The 19,696-nt window shown below is 38.0% G+C and overlaps 1 protein-coding gene across 1 annotated transcript in view; it reads right to left on the reverse strand.

Moving 5' to 3' along the window:
* PRKX (protein kinase, X-linked) overlaps positions 1 to 19,482 on the reverse strand; it is a 53,644-nt gene extending 34,162 nt beyond the window's left edge. The window contains exons 1-2 of the mRNA XM_010182241.1: positions 19,283 to 19,482; positions 13,305 to 13,339 (exon numbers count right to left, since the gene is read on the reverse strand). Of these exons, the coding sequence (XP_010180543.1) occupies positions 13,305 to 13,339; positions 19,283 to 19,482 (235 nt within the window). The remainder of the gene's footprint in view (positions 1 to 13,304; positions 13,340 to 19,282) is intronic.
* Positions 19,483 to 19,696: the final 214 nt, after the last annotated feature.

Here is a 19,696-nt window from a genome sequence, read left to right on the forward strand (position 1 = left end):
AAGGTTTATTATTGCTGAGTGAATATAATAAAAGCCACATTGTCTGTACCTGACTGATTTCCTCCTTTACCAGCGCTGGATAGGAGCTTTGGAGGGACTGGTAAAGTATAAGACAAACTTTTCATAGAACCATACAATCATTTGGTTGGAAAAGACCTTTAAGATAATCAAGTCCAATCGCAACCTGTGCACTACTAAACCACGTCTCTAAGCACTTTATCTACCCATCTTTTAAATACTTCCAGGGATGGTGACTTGACCATTTTCCTAGGCAGCCTGTTCCAATGCCTGATAACTCTTTCAGTGAAGAAATTTTTCCTAATATCAATTTTAAACCTCTCCTGGATCAACCTGAGGTAATTTCCTTTTATCCTATTGGTTGTTACTTGGGAGAAGAGACTGACACCCACCTCACTACAACCTCCTTTCAAGGAGTTGTAGAGAATAGTAAGGTCTCCCTTCAATCTCCTTTTCTCCAAACTAAAACAACCCCAGCTCCCTCAGCTGCTCCTCATACGGCTTGTTCTCCAGACCCTTCACCAGCTTCGTTGCCCTTCTCTGGACACACTCCAGTGTCTCAATGTCCTTCTTGTACTGAGGGGCCCAAAACTGAACACAGTATTTGAAATGCAGCCTCAACAGTGCTGAGTACAGGGGAAGGATCACTCCCCTGCTCCTGCTGGCCACACTATTTCTGATACAAGCCAAGATGCTGTTGTCCTTCTTGGCCACCTGGGCACACCACTGGCTCATGTTCAGCCAGCTGTCAACCAGCACCACCAGGTTCTTTTTACACTTGGCAGCTTTCCAACCACTATTCCCCAAGCCTGTAGCGCTGCATGGGGTTGCTGTGACCCAAGTGCAGGACCTGGCACTTGGCCTTGTTGAACCTTGTACAACTGACCTCAGCCCATTGATTCAGCCTATCCAGGTCCCTCTGCAGAGCCTTCCTATCCTCACGCAGTTCAACACTCCCACTCAGCTTACTGTCATCTGCAGACTGGCTGAGGGAGCACTCTATCCCCTCATCCAGGTTGTTGAGAAAGATGTTGTACAGAACTACCCCCAAAAGCGAGTCCTGAGGAACATTGCTTGTGACCAGTTGTCAACTGGATTTAGCTCCATTCACCACAACCCTCTGTGCTCAGCCATCCAGCCACTTTCTTCCACAGCAGAGTATGCCTGGCCAGGCCAGAGGCTGCCAGTTTCTCCAGCAGAATGCTGAGGGAAATGGTGCCAAAGGCTTTACTGAAGTCCAGGTACACTGCATCCACAGTCTTCTCCTCATCCACTAAGTCGGTCACCTTGTCACAGAAAATCAAGTTAGTCAAGCAGACTCTGCCTTTCATAAACCCATATTGACTGTGCCCAATCTTCTGGTTGTCCTAGATGTGCTGCATGATGGCACTTAAGATGATCTGCTCCATGACCTTCCCTAGCACCAAGGCCTGTAGTTCCTTAAATCCTCCCTCCAGCCCTTACTGTAAACAGGTGTCACATTTGCCAGCCTCCAGTCCAGACAAACTTCCCCAATCAGCCAGGACTGCTGACAGATGATGGAAAAGGGCTTGGTGAGCACCTACACCAGCTCCATCAGTACTCTTGGGTGGATCCTGTCTGGCCTCATAGACTTGTGTATGTTTCAATTACATTTTGCTTCCCTCTTCATCTAAAGTAGTTTTAAAAGAGAAAGAAATCGAGGGGGATATTTCACATAGTGCACAAAACCTCTGTTTTTAAATACTTTTGAAACAGACTACTCACTATTTAATATGGTATTCCTACAGTGTTTTTAAAGTATAAGATTGAAGAGTAAATAATGCTGAAGAGATACTGCCGAGTTAATTTAAATGTACTCAGCAATTTTTAGTTCTCCCATATGTTTCAAGAAATAGCTAAATAGGCAATTAATAGAAAACTGTTCAAAGTTACCTTTTCCCTGCTATTTTGTGTGTTACCACAAAATTAGGCACAGAAGGCCTTCTAGTTCAGAAACACACTTGCACATTTATGTACACGCGCATATACCAGCAAAACTGAGATTTAGCTAGAAAGACCAGGTTGAAATCCAGATACACTAATATTCAGAAAGAAAACTCTACCGAATTAGCAGTGAAATTAAAGTTCTGTAGTCGCCAGTAGCTACTTTTTCCGGGTTGTTTTTTGTTGTTTTGTTTTAGAGTTTAACTTTTTTTTTTTTATTCAGGCTTTTGACTTTCATTTTTAAAATTTCACTGACCTTGAGCTAACTCAGGATAATGAACACAAAGAAAAAAATCCAACCTCTCTGCACATTCACATTTAAGACAGTGTTCACTGAGTAGTAGTAAAAGGCCCTGAAGTAACAGAAAGTTTGTTCTTTACACTATACCTCCAAACCTTAAAACTGATATTTTTGAAAAACGACAAACTGGAGTTCTTTCTTCTTTCAAAGACAGAAGATTACCACAGAGGACCGTGTATCCCCCATCATGTCTTTATGGTTGAACGTTAAAAGATACAGTGCATCTATGTCCTAAAAGGCTGCCATTGTTCTTGGCCTCTTGCAGTTTATGGTGGGACCTTATAAAAAGTCTTCTCACAATACAAAAAAACAGAAGTAGCAAAGTTACAGGCCAAACTTGTACAGGCAGTAAGTGACCCACTTGTTTGTATCCCAAACACAAGCTAAGAGACAGACTTTATCTTTCAGGCAAAAAACCAACAGCTTCCCCAGGCACCTTGGGTTGGAACTACCTCACATAATTAACAGAGCTTACCCTTGGACCAGACAGGTGGAATCCTTTCCTACTCAGAGGAAAATAAAGGCACTTCTATATTTGATTGAGCAGTTTTACACAGCCAATTTATGTATTCACAAATACCTATTTACCACTGCTGATTATAAAGTGATTCTACACATGTAGGTTTGATTGCCATTTACACTGCAGAGGTCTACATTCAGACAGATGAAAGCAACCTCGAAGTTACATGGTCTGATATGTACATGTGGCGTTTCATGACATGGAAATTACTGACACAGAATTAGAATATGTATTTGTATGAGGAAGCATACATTTGTGAGGTTTAAAAATTAATTCTTAGCAACTAGCTAAATTATTCATAAATGTCACCAAAACTATGCCAAATTATACCTATACAACTATATAATCTTCAGCACTGTGACCCAAACAAAACTTACTAGCACAACATCACGAATGTGATATTAAAAAAGTCAGCTCATTCACCTAGCATTTTTTCTTAACCATTGATATAGGTAATAAACAGACATTACACACAAGAAAGAGGAGATAGTTTTTAGGAATAATCACAGCTCAAACCACATCTAACAATCTGTAATTCTACATATGTTAATTAAGTTTATGCAACACTAGAGTCTTAGAAAGTACTTGAAACTGTTTATGTGCTTATCTTCTACAACTGAGCTGTTATGTAGATAAAACCTGTAAAAATACTTCTGAGGCAAGTAAGCCCTTTTCTGGAAACTAAGTTTGATCTTTGCTTTGAATGGATTGTACCGAGTACTGAAGATTTTATTATAATATATGCACAAAGAGCTGAGTGTTGTTATAGCAAAATAAATATCTTCCTGAAAGACTCAAATAATTTCTTTACATCTATAAGATCTGAACAGTATGCTGGGCCACTGAGACCCTGTATTCCATCTTCCATAAATTATTACAAAACAAAATCAAGTTACCAAGAATCTCCTGAAACACTATTTCAATTTGTAACAAGTACTGTAAATGAATTTATTTCTGGTTAAGGGTTAATACATGGAGAATTCATGAGTTGAATACAGTCTTCCACAAAGGGAGACCAGAGAGTAAAGATGCATTATGTATCTAGAATTTACTTCACATGTTCATTACCTTTCCAAATTCTCTCACACTACACCATACAAAAAAATAGTGTAACACTGCCCAAGGAAAGGTGATGAAATCACTATTTGTTTGGCACTAGAATGGACATAATAATATTCTCCACATAAAGAGCTATTATGTGAGAAAGAGGAAGTAAGTCTAGAGTACCCAAATAAAATTGTATCTGATATGGAACTGGAGCAAATGCACTAACACAAATATTAAGTTTCAAAATCCCAGTCTCTGGATTCCATTCTCAAATATCAATTAAACATTTCAGAAGAAAATCTCTATAGTGCCCAGAAATTACATTACTGATAGAAGTAAAGACTGAAAACATTCCTTGTATTAATATCTTATGTTACTGAAGACATGCCAATGTTAATTTAACTGTTATGTTTACTGTAAATAGTCTAGCAGAAAAGGACTGTAGTCTTTAATTTTTTCACGCTATTCAGGACTGTACAGACCATTACACTGTTTTTTCTCTATAATGCAGAAACTTAAGACAAAATCCAATTAGAACTCTGATCTGTTTTCTAACTGGAGTTCAGCCTACTATGTGACTGAAACACAGAATGGACAGATTAGCTTTTTCTATTTTTAGTATGCAGCTTCTCAATAGGAAAGAAAAGCCACTCTACCAAGCTTCCACAGTTAGAAGCCAATTGCCCTTGTTAATTTTATATATGCACTTTCCTTTCCCTCCCATCTCTAAACTAGGATCCAGTCTCTCTCCAGTATTATACCTCTGAATATCATACCCAAGGAACCCATCCAAGCCAACAAATAAAACTTGAAATAGAAGGTTGTACATAATTAATAATTATTTAAGCGAAGAGACATCAACCAGGACCACAACATTAGAGAATTTATGAAAGAGTACACCCAAACAATCTACAAATAAACTCCTTTCATGAAACAACCATGATTTTCAAAGTGACTCTCAAGAAACAAACTGTACAAGAAAATGGAAATTAAGAGGTGAAAGGGTCACTACAGACAATACTAAAGTAAGTTTCAGAGACCACAGCATATATCATAACAATATGATAATAATTTTGCAACAGTAAGGATAGACTTTTTGGCTGATACCAGAATTTTTGTGCTGGGTGCTGTTTCTGTACAGTTTTTCCTTTTTTTTTTAAAGCATAAAATCATCTAAGGTACAATATTTATTTTAACTACATCTGCATTAAATATAGTTTGCCAATTGCATATATCTGAAAACAGGTGGGAAGATGCAGTATGTCATAAACAGGCAAGGATATAGTCAAACTCCCTAAATAATACATTTTTCCCCACTCAAAAGCAAGATTGACTTACAAGGTTATGGAATTAAATCTCATTTACAATGACCATTCGCTGCTCATGAACAAAAATAATTAAAGAATAAATATATTACATATAATAAGGAAAATATTAGATCTGAAAGTATTCATGAGTCACAATAGGGAATTAATAATTCTCCACACAGTCACATGAAAAGCAAAAATATGGATAAGGTTCAAAATTAAACATCAATGACATGAGGAAATAAGATATCCTGCAGTACAAATGCTTCAATCACAAACAGCTCAAAGCTTTTAAGATTCCCAAAAGGATGTTTTATTTGAACAGGTGAGCACAATTTAACTTACCTCAACTTACACTTACCGAACTGCAATATTCACTCCTAAATTTTCAAACACGGGAGAAGAACTAAGCTCTCTTACTTCTTGGAATATTTACATCAAAATGCAGGTAAGTTATTTCAGACCCATTTTATACTATTTGATAGCTAGTTTTATAGAATGACCAACTTACCCAACTTACCCAACCTAAACCAGTATGTGCAGCCTAAGAAGGCTTAAATCTCAGAAAACTCAAAACCTGTATTGCAGAACGCTAGTAAGTCCTATTAATGGCACAATATATGCTTCTTTAAATTGTATATAATCTTTCAAAATACAGTAGTGTCATTACTGATGCCAATTTTGTTCTAATTTATGATTTCTAAATTGCAAGTAGGTCTTTCTTAGTTATTATCAACCATCAATTCAAGAACTGACTCCATAAAAATAAATATTTTTTTAAAAAGTCACCTCATCCTCATGCTGTAGGATTTGAACAATACCATAGACAAAAATCTGTATAAGTGCAGAAGGAAAACACCAGCCGCATACATGAGCACATACCCTCCACAAATCTTTCTGTAAGACTTGAGAACTTGCCATAAAGTCTGAAAGCACTTCAAACACTGTCAAACAGATTTAGTTCAGTTTTAAAATGTGTTGAGAAGAAGAGACCACATAACCTTTCAAAGGTATTGAGTGTGGGCTGATAAAATCTCATCCTTACTAATGACCCACCTAAATTGCAGAATCTCAGCCTAACAATTCATTGGATTCACTGAATAACCTGATGGTGACTAAGCTCAATGTAGCACTGTGGCAGATCACCTAAGATGTGCACACAAGGAAAGTCAACTGAGATGTTAAAAACTGCATTTCAGGACAACTGTCTAATCAATACACTGACTCAACACACATGGACAGCTCTCCATCCTAAGTGTACTGGCTAATCTAAAGAATGTCTCAAATGGAAAACAAAGCTTAAAAAAAAACCCCACAAACAAAAGCAAGCAAAACCACCACAAACAAAAATCCCCTCTCCATTATCTATGACAGTCAAAGCAACAGGAGATCAGAACTCTGAGATCTAACACTGATCATGATCAGTCCATGACTAGTGTTACCTGGTTACAACCTTTTCCAAAAACCTCAACTCCAGACATAAGAGTTTAACTTTTACATAGAGTGTTATTTAGAATACTGCACAGAAACCAATTTTCGGCATTAAAGGTTTATCAACCGTTTTATTCCACAGGCCCTGAGGAGCTATTTCTAAGATCTTAATTCATAATGCTCTGTATGGTCATAAAGAGTATCAAGTATATTGTATAGTAGTAATAATTGTGAAGAATACTTGGTAGACCTTACTAATAGAAACACAATTTCCAAATCGTCACACCACAGTCACAGTTATGAGCTAGTCAGCCATGTAGAGCCCTTTTTATGTCCCCAGCATTCTCACTTTCCAGTTACTGAAAGCCGTTAGTAATTAATAAAACCAAGTTCTCCTTTGTTTTTTTTACAACAAGATTTCAAGTTTTCAAGTTATTTCACTCTGCTATCCTATGTATGTCTTCATCATACAACAAATCTCTTAGTAACACAGAGCCATGTAAGTAGACATATGGTTATATAATATATATGCACATATACCCATTTACCATTCACAAGTTAATCTATTTTGCTGTTTGCTGCCATAGTTGCTTTTCACTTCTACTCTGTCCCATTCTCTCACCCAATAAAATCTCAGTTAATTATCTCAACTTAGTCTGATATATTTAAAAACAGGATCACGAGCTAGAGTAAAGAGAACAATTAATAGCAAATCCAGCACCACCTTGATAGGTTAAATTACAGCTAATTGAATTTATGAGCTGTAGTTCACACACCAAGAGTACTTGACATGCCCTTGCAGTCTCCGTTGCTCCAGAATTGTAGCACCATTGCTTACCAAGAGGTTCATTTGCTATTATAGTTGACATAGCACATCTTTACAAGAGAAATGTATTTTAAATTATTCATTTTAAAGAATAAGCATTTTAATATAATTTATAATTCAGGACTGGCTCTTCAAGAAATAGTGCACAAGAACATTTGTGCTAAAATTAGAAGGCAGGCCCAGATATAAGGATCAGAAGTGAAAACAAAACCAGTCTATCTGGACTGGGTCACCCGTGCATCTGTAACCCATATCAGCTGTGACTGAAAACAGTTACTAGTTTATCTTCCATTAACACTTCTTATAGAGGCTCACACGTGTTCAGTTTTCAGCAGTGAAGACAAAAGGTACACTTCAGCCTGGGAGAGAGATGAAATATGCCAAAGAAAAATTATTAGGCATATCATGTATTTACTGTTTTATGAAGTACACTGTAGTTTGTTTCAGATGCTTGCATGTTTCCTAGGAACAAGTAACAGTCTCAGAAGACAGGACAGAGACTGAAATTATTATTTCTTATATAAAAGGTCCTCCTACATCACTGATGAAAGAGGAAACTAGCACTGTACTACCCAAAATACACCTCCTCAGGAAGTACCAGAAGAAAGCTGTACCAATAACTAGAATAAATATCTTACTTTTTGACATAAAAATTAAATGTTATCCTTAATAGGATTTGCCAGTACACAAGTTAAGCATCATCTATGTTTAAAGAGTCCCTAAGCACCTGTTTTCACTGTACTGCCCATTTTACTCAAGTTAAGTTCACCGAGTTCCTCATTCTTTAAAATGAGGTCTGCAGATAACATGCAAAATTCTTTAGGATGTCTGTACTTGAGGGAAAATTATTCAATAGTTTGCACAAAAAAAAAGTCTTGTTTGTGAAACTAAACCAACTATGCTATGGAAGCATCTCCAAAGCAAAGCAATCAAACAGTACTGCTTTTTGCCTTCTTTCTGCTCTCCTCCTCCTCCAAGCGTCCTAGCAATTCTAGGTTGTTAGGTTTGGGTTTTTTTCCACCTTCCTACAAACATTGTTTAGTTTTACTTCAAGAACCCTACTTAATGCAAAACTGGCAATACTTCCTGCATGAGTGCCCAGCTTTAGAGTATCAGTGAATCCACAGCTGGCTTATTTCCACAGGAAGTTGCTGACATGACACACAGTATTAATTAGCAACAAGTACAGTTTCAGATTAAGCTATCAAATCAAGGACTTGTAATGTTTGTTTCTTCACATACAATCATTTACAATACCCAAGTCTGCTCCTAGCCAGAGTTACACTCTCTTCTGCTTGTTTTGCTCTGAAAAGAAACAGTATCAAGGAAACACAAACCCACTTAAACAAAATGGTAGAGTGTCTCAAAACAACATTAAGTTCCCCTTATCCCACTCTTTTTTCAATATAAGTTCAAATCAGGAATTCCAACATTTTGAACCAAAGGCAAAGCCTCACCTGTTCATTCACCTCCATTACCACCTGTCAGCCTTCTCTGACAACTCGTCCACTTTGGTAGCACCCTTTTCACTAAGAACCTTTTTTATTAAAATACAAATAGCAACCATGCAAAAGTAGGTAATATTCAAAAAGAATATTTAGAATTAACACAAGGTGTGAACCCTTGTCTCCAAATACATAGTGCCAAGGCATTTCACTTGCAATTAAAACATTTCAGATTAAGATTCAAAGACAAAATAATTTACATTGCAAGCTTTCACCAAAGTACACTCTTGGGAAGCTCTTAAAAGCATTGTTAAACTGGTATACTCTGAGCTACACAATAAATAACTATGCAACCAACTTTTGCTTTAGCTCTAAATTTGATGGGTTTACCTGCAGACCAGCCAGAAAAAAATAAAGATTGCTGAGAGATTAGCTGATTAGCCACAAAGCCAGTTGTCTTCCAGGTTTCCTACTTCACAATGTTGCCTCTCTATTTACTATTCGCAGGTATTGCATGATCTTCACAACACAAAAAGAATTCACTGATAAGTAATATCACCTGCAGCATAGTGCAATTCATACATATTTCATGTTAAAAGAATATTAAAAATCCTTGCTAAACAAGATTTCGAGATTCTATTTCTCAATCTGCCTCTGATATCCGTCAGGCTGCATTTTTATGGAATTACACCCTCGCCACATCTTATGCTCAACTTCTGCTCACAAAATTAAATCATGTTACGCTTTTTTATTTTTTTTGGGGGGAGCTGAAGAGGGAAAGGCATAATTTCAAAATATCCTTTAGATTTCAGATGTCAAATACTGTTGTTTCACAAAACGCACATGACCCACTCAAATTGTCCTGTCGCAGAATTCCAGAGCACTGTTTTCCCAGAATTACCCCAAATCAAGCCAACAAGGCTGTACTCTGCCTATCCCACAACTGACAGTGCAGTAGGAACACTGAAAAATGTAGGCCTATCCAACAACAGAGACAGAAATAAAATCATCCCCCATTGCCACCAAAATAAATCTTTTAGCTTACAGTAAGTCAGAGTTGCAGATAAAGAGTTGAGATAATTCTAGAAACTCACTTCACTTAGACATTTAGAACAAAGGACACAGTTTCTTTTATTAAAGAGTTAAAAGGGATAGCTTTCATATGCTTTACAACATCAGGAATGTATATGCCCCAATTTATTTCCACTTTTCAACTGATAAAGGATGAAATCCCAAAAACTAACTTAAAAATCCCCTCTTTTTTCCCCCAGGAGATATGTATTCCGATGTCTTTTAAAATATTTTGCATTAACTTTGGAATTAGTTCATTTTTTCCAAATCCCTTCTCAGTTACTTGCTTTCCTTCTAATGGTTCTGGACTGTAAGACACGCTGTATTTCTCACAGCTTCTTCCCAGCTGCCTTTTCTAGCAGGAAAAAAAAAAGTAACAAAGCAAACTTTAATAATGGAAAATTTTCCATTAACTGATCCAAGGAATCACTGCTATTCACTGTTACATTACTAGAAGAGATGCAGAAAGCTTTTAAATACAGTAATTTCAATTAAGTTGCAATACTGGTCAACTTTTAAAATATAATAGATTTATAAATATTTCTAAATTACATTATTTCAAAAGATATTAACAAATGAGCAATTTCTCTTATATTGTTGCTAATTAGAATTTCTTTTAAGTGGACTGAACTATGTTGGTCACTAAAAAAGGAGGAAGAACAATGTTAATTCAGTGTAACTTCTACATCCACCACTTTTGAGTGTGACAACTGGATAGGTTAAATGATGAAATACTGCAAAAATCTTCATAGGTCTCCAAAAGTCACATAAGTCAGGGAGAGTTTAGTGTTCCCAGAACACAAATTCAGCAAACCGAGACGCAACCTGAAACATTTTGATGAAAGAGGGGACAAGAAACCCAGTTTAGAAACAGACCAACCAGCAGCTGTCCTCACTCTCTGTTCTCCAGGGACAACAGACAAGGAGTTACCCACTAATCTTCCTGAAAACAAACTAAAATTTTACAATGCGTGCTCTGAAGTTATTTTGGGCAGGCCATGCAAGTTAAAACTATACAGGCTATTATCTCCTGCAACCAAGGAGCTGTGAAAGCCAATATCAAGCTGAGGATAAGAGGTTGGAGGTTAGAAGTCTCTCATCAGTTTTGGGGCAGGTGGCTAGAGGAGTCTGCTATTATAGCACCCAGCATAAACACAGCCAGTTCCTATCCTCTTATTATTCATATTTGCCATCCATATAGTTATTACAGTGCATCCTAATTAGTAGATCAGCAAAGTAATCTTACACCCGGTTTAGCCTGTTTCTGAAGAGTCTATGGAGGTAAAGCTCTCTTTAACATCTACCTAAACAATTCTGGAACATTTAGTTTACTGACTGGAGCAATACCTGAGAGGCATAAAAAGCAATACTAACCAGACATTTTGCTTTAATCCAGAGAGTTCCCTGCATCTTCGACAATAATGACAGTATCATTACCATAAATATTTCAGATTGCTCGGAGTCTCCATATTCCTCAAAACAAACAGAATACTTACGCAAATGCCAAGAATGCTGTGTAAGATGCTATAATTTAATGAAGAACCGTAACAAAACTCAAAAAATACTTCATAGCAAGCACTTTATATGGTCACCTTATATGATTTTGCTAACAAACCATTACTTCTTTTGTAAGAATCATGCAATAAAATAACCCCAAACCTTGCCAGCTCCACATGCTTTCCTCGTGTATTAGACGATGTCAGAGATTATAGTCACATTTTCCAGGCAAAATAATGTATTACATTGATAGCTTTAGTGCTTTTTAAAAGTATGCATAACACCATGCCAAGCATACACAAGAAAAACAAATGTGTATCTAAGTTGCAGGATGCAGCTGCTAATAATAGTTTATATGATATAACTGCTCTGCCTTGAGTCGCTTTTCCCAAGAACTCCAATTTGAAAAAAAAAATCATTACACCTGAATTCTTGCAAATTGCGTGGGAGAATAAAATTAACAAATACCAGACATGTGACCTTTCATGAAAAACTAGCTCAGAATCACTCCTTTAAGGAAGTCAAAAATATCCTAGTAAAAAAATAAATAAATTGCTAAACCCAACAGACAAGTCTAACATTCCATCGCCATTGGTATTCTACAGAAATACGTTATACCATGCAGTTTAGTCCCATGAAAACGATGGTTTCTTCATTAATTTTAATGTGTTTCAGTTATAAATAAATAAATAAAACACACACACTAGCAATTTGTCTGAGGTGAAGCGTATCGAAAGAGACCAATTGATTCCCTGGAGAAAAATGACAGCACATTTACACAAAAGTTACTGTCAATCAATTAATAGACCAGCCATCAACTGCTTCAAGCTGGGATGGGAACGAAGAAAGAAACAGGGCAGCTAAGTGGCAAGATTTCACGAACAAATGAAACAGAACACCCAGTTTAAGACTGGATAGGGCAGCAGTCAGAATTCACCAAAAGAAAATTTGAACGTCCGCACATCTGAGGAGGAACTCTGCAATGCAAACATTCTCAAACTACCTTAAAGTAGGTACAGATACTAATATAAATTCTTCAGTATGAGCAGCAGCTCAGGCAAGCTTATTTTACTAACCCAAAAGCGCAAGCACGTTAGCAATACAACTAGTGGTTATATTGTAATGGAGTGAAAGAAACTTAAATCTAGTTTAGCTATGATAAAAAAAGAGAACTGTTAAACTCATATTCTGCAATGTAAATGCGTCCAGGAGAGCACATTCTGAGTAATGCCAGTATACTGGGACTTAGAGTTGCAACATTATTTTCCCTGCTTCAGTCATCTTTTGGCCGTTCAATGAAAGAGCTTAGGTATTCACTTAGAATAGTTAAGTGGCTTAAATTGAACTGTAGAAACACAAAATTTAGAATTCAGTAAGACTGTGGCCCTTAAACCGCATAAAAACAAATACTTGTATTAATCCTTATAATGAGATTGCTATTTTAACATTTCCAGAATGCTCTTCAGAACGGAACAAGATATTTTCTTCAAGTTCAAAGCAGCTTGCTAAAATGGTATATCTGTAGTAATCTGAAAGAAAATAACATTCTGAGAACATGAATGAGTTCAGGGCAAAACTGCTCACAGAAACACCATATTTATTTTACACTATCCCTCTGAGCCCTTAGAAGAAAAAAACATGACTCACTGCTTCAGAGGTAACAATTTTTCAAACACGATCCCCTGGAAACCCCCCATGAAAGAAATCTTTAATTTGCCAAATTACAGTCTTACCATCACAACTGAAATTATTTAAATACCCTTGAAATATATTATTTACCCCAAATAAAACGGTAAACATTGAGAACTGCTCTTCCTTATCACCTGAATATCCCAGGTGCACACTAACACACAGTACTCAGCAAAATCTTACTTACCAACATCTTTGAAGCTGCTAAAAACACCTCCAACACTGTCAAAGACACGGTGTAAAGCTATTCCGAAGTAGCACAACTAATGCTGAAGATGTTTTACACTGATAACTATCAACAGTAGTGGAATTGTATTGTTTAACCTAAACTAATTCAGTTAAGAGCAGCCTATGCCCAGACTAGCCCTTGCAAGGTAAACACGAAGTTCCAATCTTTTACTTCACAAAAATTCACTCTGTTGCTGTATACACATCTATGCCTCTCATAACAAACAAAAGTGGTACATACACTCTACCACCCTTTTCTTTCCGCTAATATTTATATATTGCATATCACCCTTAAGTGGACCAAACCAGTATTAAACACGCTTTAGCTCAGAATGCATTTCCCTAAGATTTCACGATGTAAAAGCCAAAATATCAAGACATCCATCTCCACAAGGCTGCTCTCCCTGTCCGCTACAAAGAGTTCAGACATGTGAACTCAATAACCTAAACACAGAAAGGGTGAGTCAAGCCTTAAGAGCATACATAGAATCATAGAATGTATTGGCTTGGAAGGGACCTTTGAAGATCATCTAGTCCAACCCACCCTGCAGTGAGCAGGGACAATGTTACCAGATCAGGTTGCTTAGAGCCCCATCAAGCCTCACCTTAAGTATCTCCAGAGATGGGGCCTCCACCACCTCTCTGGGCAACCTGTTCCAGTGATCTACCACCCTCACATTGAAGAGCTTTTTCCTAATATCCAACCTAAATCTACCCTTTTCTAGTTTAAAACCATTATCTCTCGTCTTATTGCTACATGTTCCAGCGAACAGCTCTTCCCCAGATTTCTTATAGGCACCTTTCAGGCATTGGAAGGTTGCTATAACATCCCCCTGGAGCCTTCTCTTCTCCAGGCTGAACAACCCCAACTCTCCCTGCCTGTCTTTGTAGGAGAGGTGCTCCAGCCCTTTGATCATCTTTGTGGCCTTCCTTTGAATACGCTCCAGCACTCCAATGTCCTTTTTGTGTTGGGGACTCCAAAGCTGGACACAGTACTCCAGGTGAAGTCTCACCAGAGCAGAGGGACAGAATCACCTCCCTTGATCTGCATGTACATGCTGTACTTTAAGCTCCTATTTCCTCCCTTTGAAAAAGGGGAAATTAAAAAAAACCACCACAAAACAAACAAACAAAACCACAAACAAACAAAACCAAATCAAATCTATATTTCTCCTCTTTTTTTTTTCCTCTCCCCAATTTGGGCTGACACACAACACTTCTGATGGAAGAATTTTTCAACAGTATCTTCACCTGAAACTTTAGTTTTATTTAAGCAGAAACCTGGCAGAGGGAAGGTGTGATGTTACATGCTTTTGATTTTATTGGATGTCTGCATGCTTCTTATTTCTGAAATATTAGCACTAGTTGATTTACAGATTGATTGTTTGCATTGTAACAGGCACTTTTGGGCATCTCTGAGCTATTTATAGGACATCATAAATTATTTATCTTCAAGAAGTATATTTGAGTGTCAAAGTCCACTCTGTAACATACCATCAATTTCACAACACCAGAGAAAGAATTCTGAGTTTCTTTCTGCTGTCAGTTAGACATCTAAATAAGATTAAGGCAGAAGAAACAGATGACAGACAAACACTAGCTGTTTACCTCAACAGTAAATTTAAACACCACAGAGAAAAAAGCAGAAATGTGAACTTTCAGTGTTCGTATGTTCAGACTATATTCTTCCATATACTCTCACTTTTCTGACCTTTCTGAAAGATAAGAGTCTTTGTTTCAATCCATTTTTTCCACCGTAATGAGAACAAGAACCTTGTGGGAAAGAACCTGTTGCTGCCTACTCCACGATAAACATTATGCCATTGAGATTCACCTCAGCAGAGGATAACAGGAAAAGCAAGAGAGGAAAGCTGAGTCACACCTGGCCATTTTCTCCCTAGAACATCAGCTACAACAATACTAAGGTTTTATTTTGGGACAAGTATGATCTTGTGGGAGGGAAAAATGAAGCAAGAAAGACATTCCACAGACAGAGAGTGAAAACAAAATCCAAGACATTTAGTTTTATGACTAAAGTCTCTAAGATGTACAAATGTCATGGTGAATTCAGGTCACCATTACAGTCACAACATTTAGACCATGTTTTCTTTCAAAACTTGTGGTATTTAAGGACACAGCCAAGTAAAATCATGGATTATTGTTTATCATTTCAGTATCAGGAAAGGTGACAAAACAGGAAAAAAATGCTCACACATTCCTCAGAATGTATTTTTAAACAGGTGAGGACCTAGTTAGTGAAACAAAAAATAACACTTAGTAAGAAACAGAACTAATTTGAGCTTCTTAAAAAAAAAAGCCACCAGTGTTCTTCACTAGTAAAGAACTTAGCTATTCTGGTACACATTTTTTTTACTTACTGTAATGTCCTATACAAAAGTATATTCCTTCTTACAGCAGTAGACTTCAGTTCTGTACCAACTGATACTATGCCATCTGAAATATATTTGACTAGCATATTTTCTACATGAACACAGTTTAATTATTTTAAAACATGTTGCACCTCACTTTTCCCATATACTTTTTTAAAATTTTCCCATGCTCATAAAAACTAAAATACTGGTTTGCCCAATTTTTTATTCTGCATTTGTATACTGTAAAGCACTCCATGGGAAGAGTTGTTTAAAAGAAGCTTTTTGCATGAAAACACTATTATTAAAATATTTCAATCAATTGAATAGATTTACAAAACCCAATTTACATTTATAAAGCCTGCTGTGGAATGCATTGCAAATTGAACTTGGAAATGGGCAGGAAACAGATCTCACAGGAGAGAGAGCAAGAGTAAGTTTGCCATCTTTCCTCTCCTAGAGTTCTATTCCTTACCCCCTTCCCAATTACCATACTTTTCACTTAGGAACATAACATTTGTGCTTCTAATTTCACCTACCCAAAAGTAAAGAAATATCTTCTGGTTCTCTTGTACTTATTATTCTAGTTTATCTGAATTACTCCTTCATGGCATAATTAAAAATCTAATGTCTATTTCAGGATGCATGTCAGGTGTCCAACTGGAACCACTTTGGCTACTGGAATAGGAAGGTTGCTCTTTTTAAATACTCAAAGGCAAGTCTGATCCAGAAACTATGCCACTCATGTTCATGGTCTTTCTTCCATCGACCAGACCTACAGAAAGTTCAAAACAGCTTCAGATAAGCATAGGTCAGCCATGAACTTTTAGCAAGTTTCAAGGGATATGGTGGCCACGGCATATAAATCTTTGCTTCTGTGCACCACAGGACTATGACAGTCCTGGCACAGCTGAGCATGTAAATTCAACTAAGATTCACAGAATATTTCAGCCTGGACCAAGCAGCAGTTTCTAAGAGTGCTGAGCAAACATTTGTATTTCAACATCCTTTGAAAGGAAAATTAATTCAAAAACAGAAGTAGACAACCAGGCACCTTCAATAGCTCCAGAGCAAGAACGCTAACCTTTCATGTAAGAGGACTGGCTAAAACCCATACACCTCAAAGGTTCAAAGCCACATCTTCAACCTCACAGGAAGTACCCTCAAACCTTCCTGTTCAACTTCTCTTAGTGCCAGAAACCAGTATGCACCCCACTCCTGTGCCCTCCCCAAACCTGTAACTTCACCCTATTGACTAATTATCAGGGCACTTCCCCAAAAAGCACATCTGTACTCTAGCCTCTGCTCCCAATGCCTTTAACCAAAGGGCTCACAAACACAAAACCAAAGATTTGAGTCCTGGGATGTTTGGGGGAGATATACAGATAACTCTTCTCCCCCTTTGCTCTTTCTTGCCTCAGTGAGTTCTTTGCTAAAGCGGGCACAGTGTCCAACAGAAAGCACAGACATCCAATCCAGCCTGCATTATGGTGGTCAGGTTAACAGAGAGATTTTATTCCTCTTAGACTATGAAGAATATTTAAAATAGTAGCTATTATATTCAAAGCAGGTACTGCTTTTTTATTTAATTATTTTTTTTCCATGAATGTTATCGCATCCTCCAGGAGAAGTTGCCTGAAGTCAGGGATGGCCACAATCTCACAGACACCAACATCATGCTGTTACCTTAAATATTACTCATAAACAGCTGCAAGAGCATGGAGCTTGCGTCCTTGTTTTATCACTTTCTCAGGCTGATGGTTTCCAAGGCCATCCTGTTTCTAAGCCTGGGTATGTCTATAAGCAACCATGACTCCAGCAGAGTAGATATCAGAACTTCCTGTCCTGACATTTCTGGCTATCCTCCTCTTCCCTACAAACATCTTCAAATATCTCAGATAGAACACACTGTTTTTGAGAACAGCAGCAGAAAGAGACTATTTTTACCACATCAATCAAACTGCAGAGGACTCTAAGTTGTTGTAGTGAAACTGATGACAATACATTAATCTCACCTATTTGTCCAGGGAGATCAAAACAGAGGATAGGGATAGGATACACTGACTCAAACCACTGCTAAAAAAAACCCTGTAGACATAGTCTTTCAGTACGCATGATACAAACCTAAACAGTATTTCATTAAAAAAAGGCTTAATCCAAGCAAATATGAGCTTTTCAGGCTAAACTACACATCTACACATAGCATCCTGCAGTACTCTGTGCTGATTTAACTTGCAGCCCATTTAACTCAGGAATGCAACGTAGCATGTTAGTAGGTGTGTACAGAGCAGCCAAACGTCACGCAGAGCTACCAGCTGAGATCTCAGATGCGCTACAGAGATATGAGCAGTGCAGTGCATCTCTTATAAACTGTGCCACTCAGAAGCAGGTATAAATGTTTTCAGTTTCAGTATCACTTTGAGGGCGCTGCATTGCTTCCTGGTTGGGAGCTAGATTTCTTCCTTTCTCACAGTGTCCTTGCGGTCTCACAACTTGCCTCTTCCTTAACCTCTAAGGAGCATCTTAAAGAACATTCTAAAAAGACAATGATGTTTAAAATTAACACCAGGATTATTTCCACATTTCTCTTTTGGCCTCAGGAACATTTCCATTACTAATATGCCTTCTTTAAAAATTACTATTTTTCTGCAGCTTACGCTACACTTGAAGTCATAATCCTCCGTGATAACAACTGCATCCACAGCAACTAGTCATGATGTAACAAACGAGACCAACCACTTCTGGTGGAAAAAAAGCATCACAAACCATTCAAGTAGTCACTTAATCTCAATTTCTCAATAAAATGGCTGTTCATATTTCAAATTGTAAAGATTATCTCTAAAAACAACACACTTTGAGATGATAATGTGGTCTTCACCCATCACAACATTCCCAGGCCTTTCCAACTCCACTTCTTAAGACCTATTAAAAAATCAACTTCACTACGAAAGGGTTTAAATCACACCTTTTTGGCTGAAGAGAAAAAAGGGGAAATGAGGATTTATAGCACATACTGGAACAAATTATTCTAATTTCACAGTCCTATAAAGAAAAAAATTAATTTAAAACTTCCATGTAGTTGAACATACAAGCCTACAAATCAGGTACATAATTATACGTACATATGTCGAAACAAAACGCACAGACAGATACAGTGGATATGAACACAGCGAACATCGGTGATGTCTGAAATGCCAGTTCATTAAACACTTGCATTTACTCTGCAATGCTGCTGAATACAGGCAGCTTTTAGTAAGTGTGGTAGATGTGAGGTGCAACCTTGCCTTCTATGAAAATTCTACACATGCAAAGCATCTTTGCATCAATATTCAGGACAACTGCACATTGGGGTTTTGAAATATACTTAGCTGTATTCAGTTAACTTGTCTGATCTCTTTACTGGCCCAACAAGCAAATGTAAATGATGAATTTTTTATCATCATGCAGGCAAATGAAGTTAAAGCAGAAAAATCAGGTTTTACAGCAAAAGGTCTTTAGGCTTCAGCAGTGATTGTCCCAGTCTCACAGATAGGCCAAGCCCGGTTCAACCGCAGATCAAGCCCACGACCTCGCAGCCAGAGATGGTGACACCGACGGCACCGGGGCTCCCACACGATCACCCCGGGGACAGACAATGCTACAGCTCTCCGCACACCCAAAGCGCAGCTCCTGAACTACACGAAGGCTGCTGCGCGTCCTCCCGAGCGGCGCGCAGCCACAGCAGGCAGCCCTGCGGCGCCGAGCAGCCCTAACACCGGCCGGCGGCATCCTCCCCAGCGCCGCCGAGGTGTGCGTGGAGAAGGAGGGGGGAAATGAAAAAAAAGCCGTTAAACAGACGAAGGTCCAACCCCACTGCTTCAGAACGGGCCCACAACGCTCAGCGGCCACGGCTCTGGGGCGCGGCGGGGGAAAGAAAGGAGCGGAGGACGGGGGTGGACGCCCAAAAACAATGAGGGTGCCCGAGAAGGGAAAGGGGCAGCCG

Source organism: Mesitornis unicolor, unplaced genomic scaffold, assembly GCF_000695765.1.
Source record: "Mesitornis unicolor isolate BGI_N332 unplaced genomic scaffold, ASM69576v1 scaffold3834, whole genome shotgun sequence".
NCBI lineage: Eukaryota > Metazoa > Chordata > Aves > Mesitornithiformes > Mesitornithidae > Mesitornis > Mesitornis unicolor.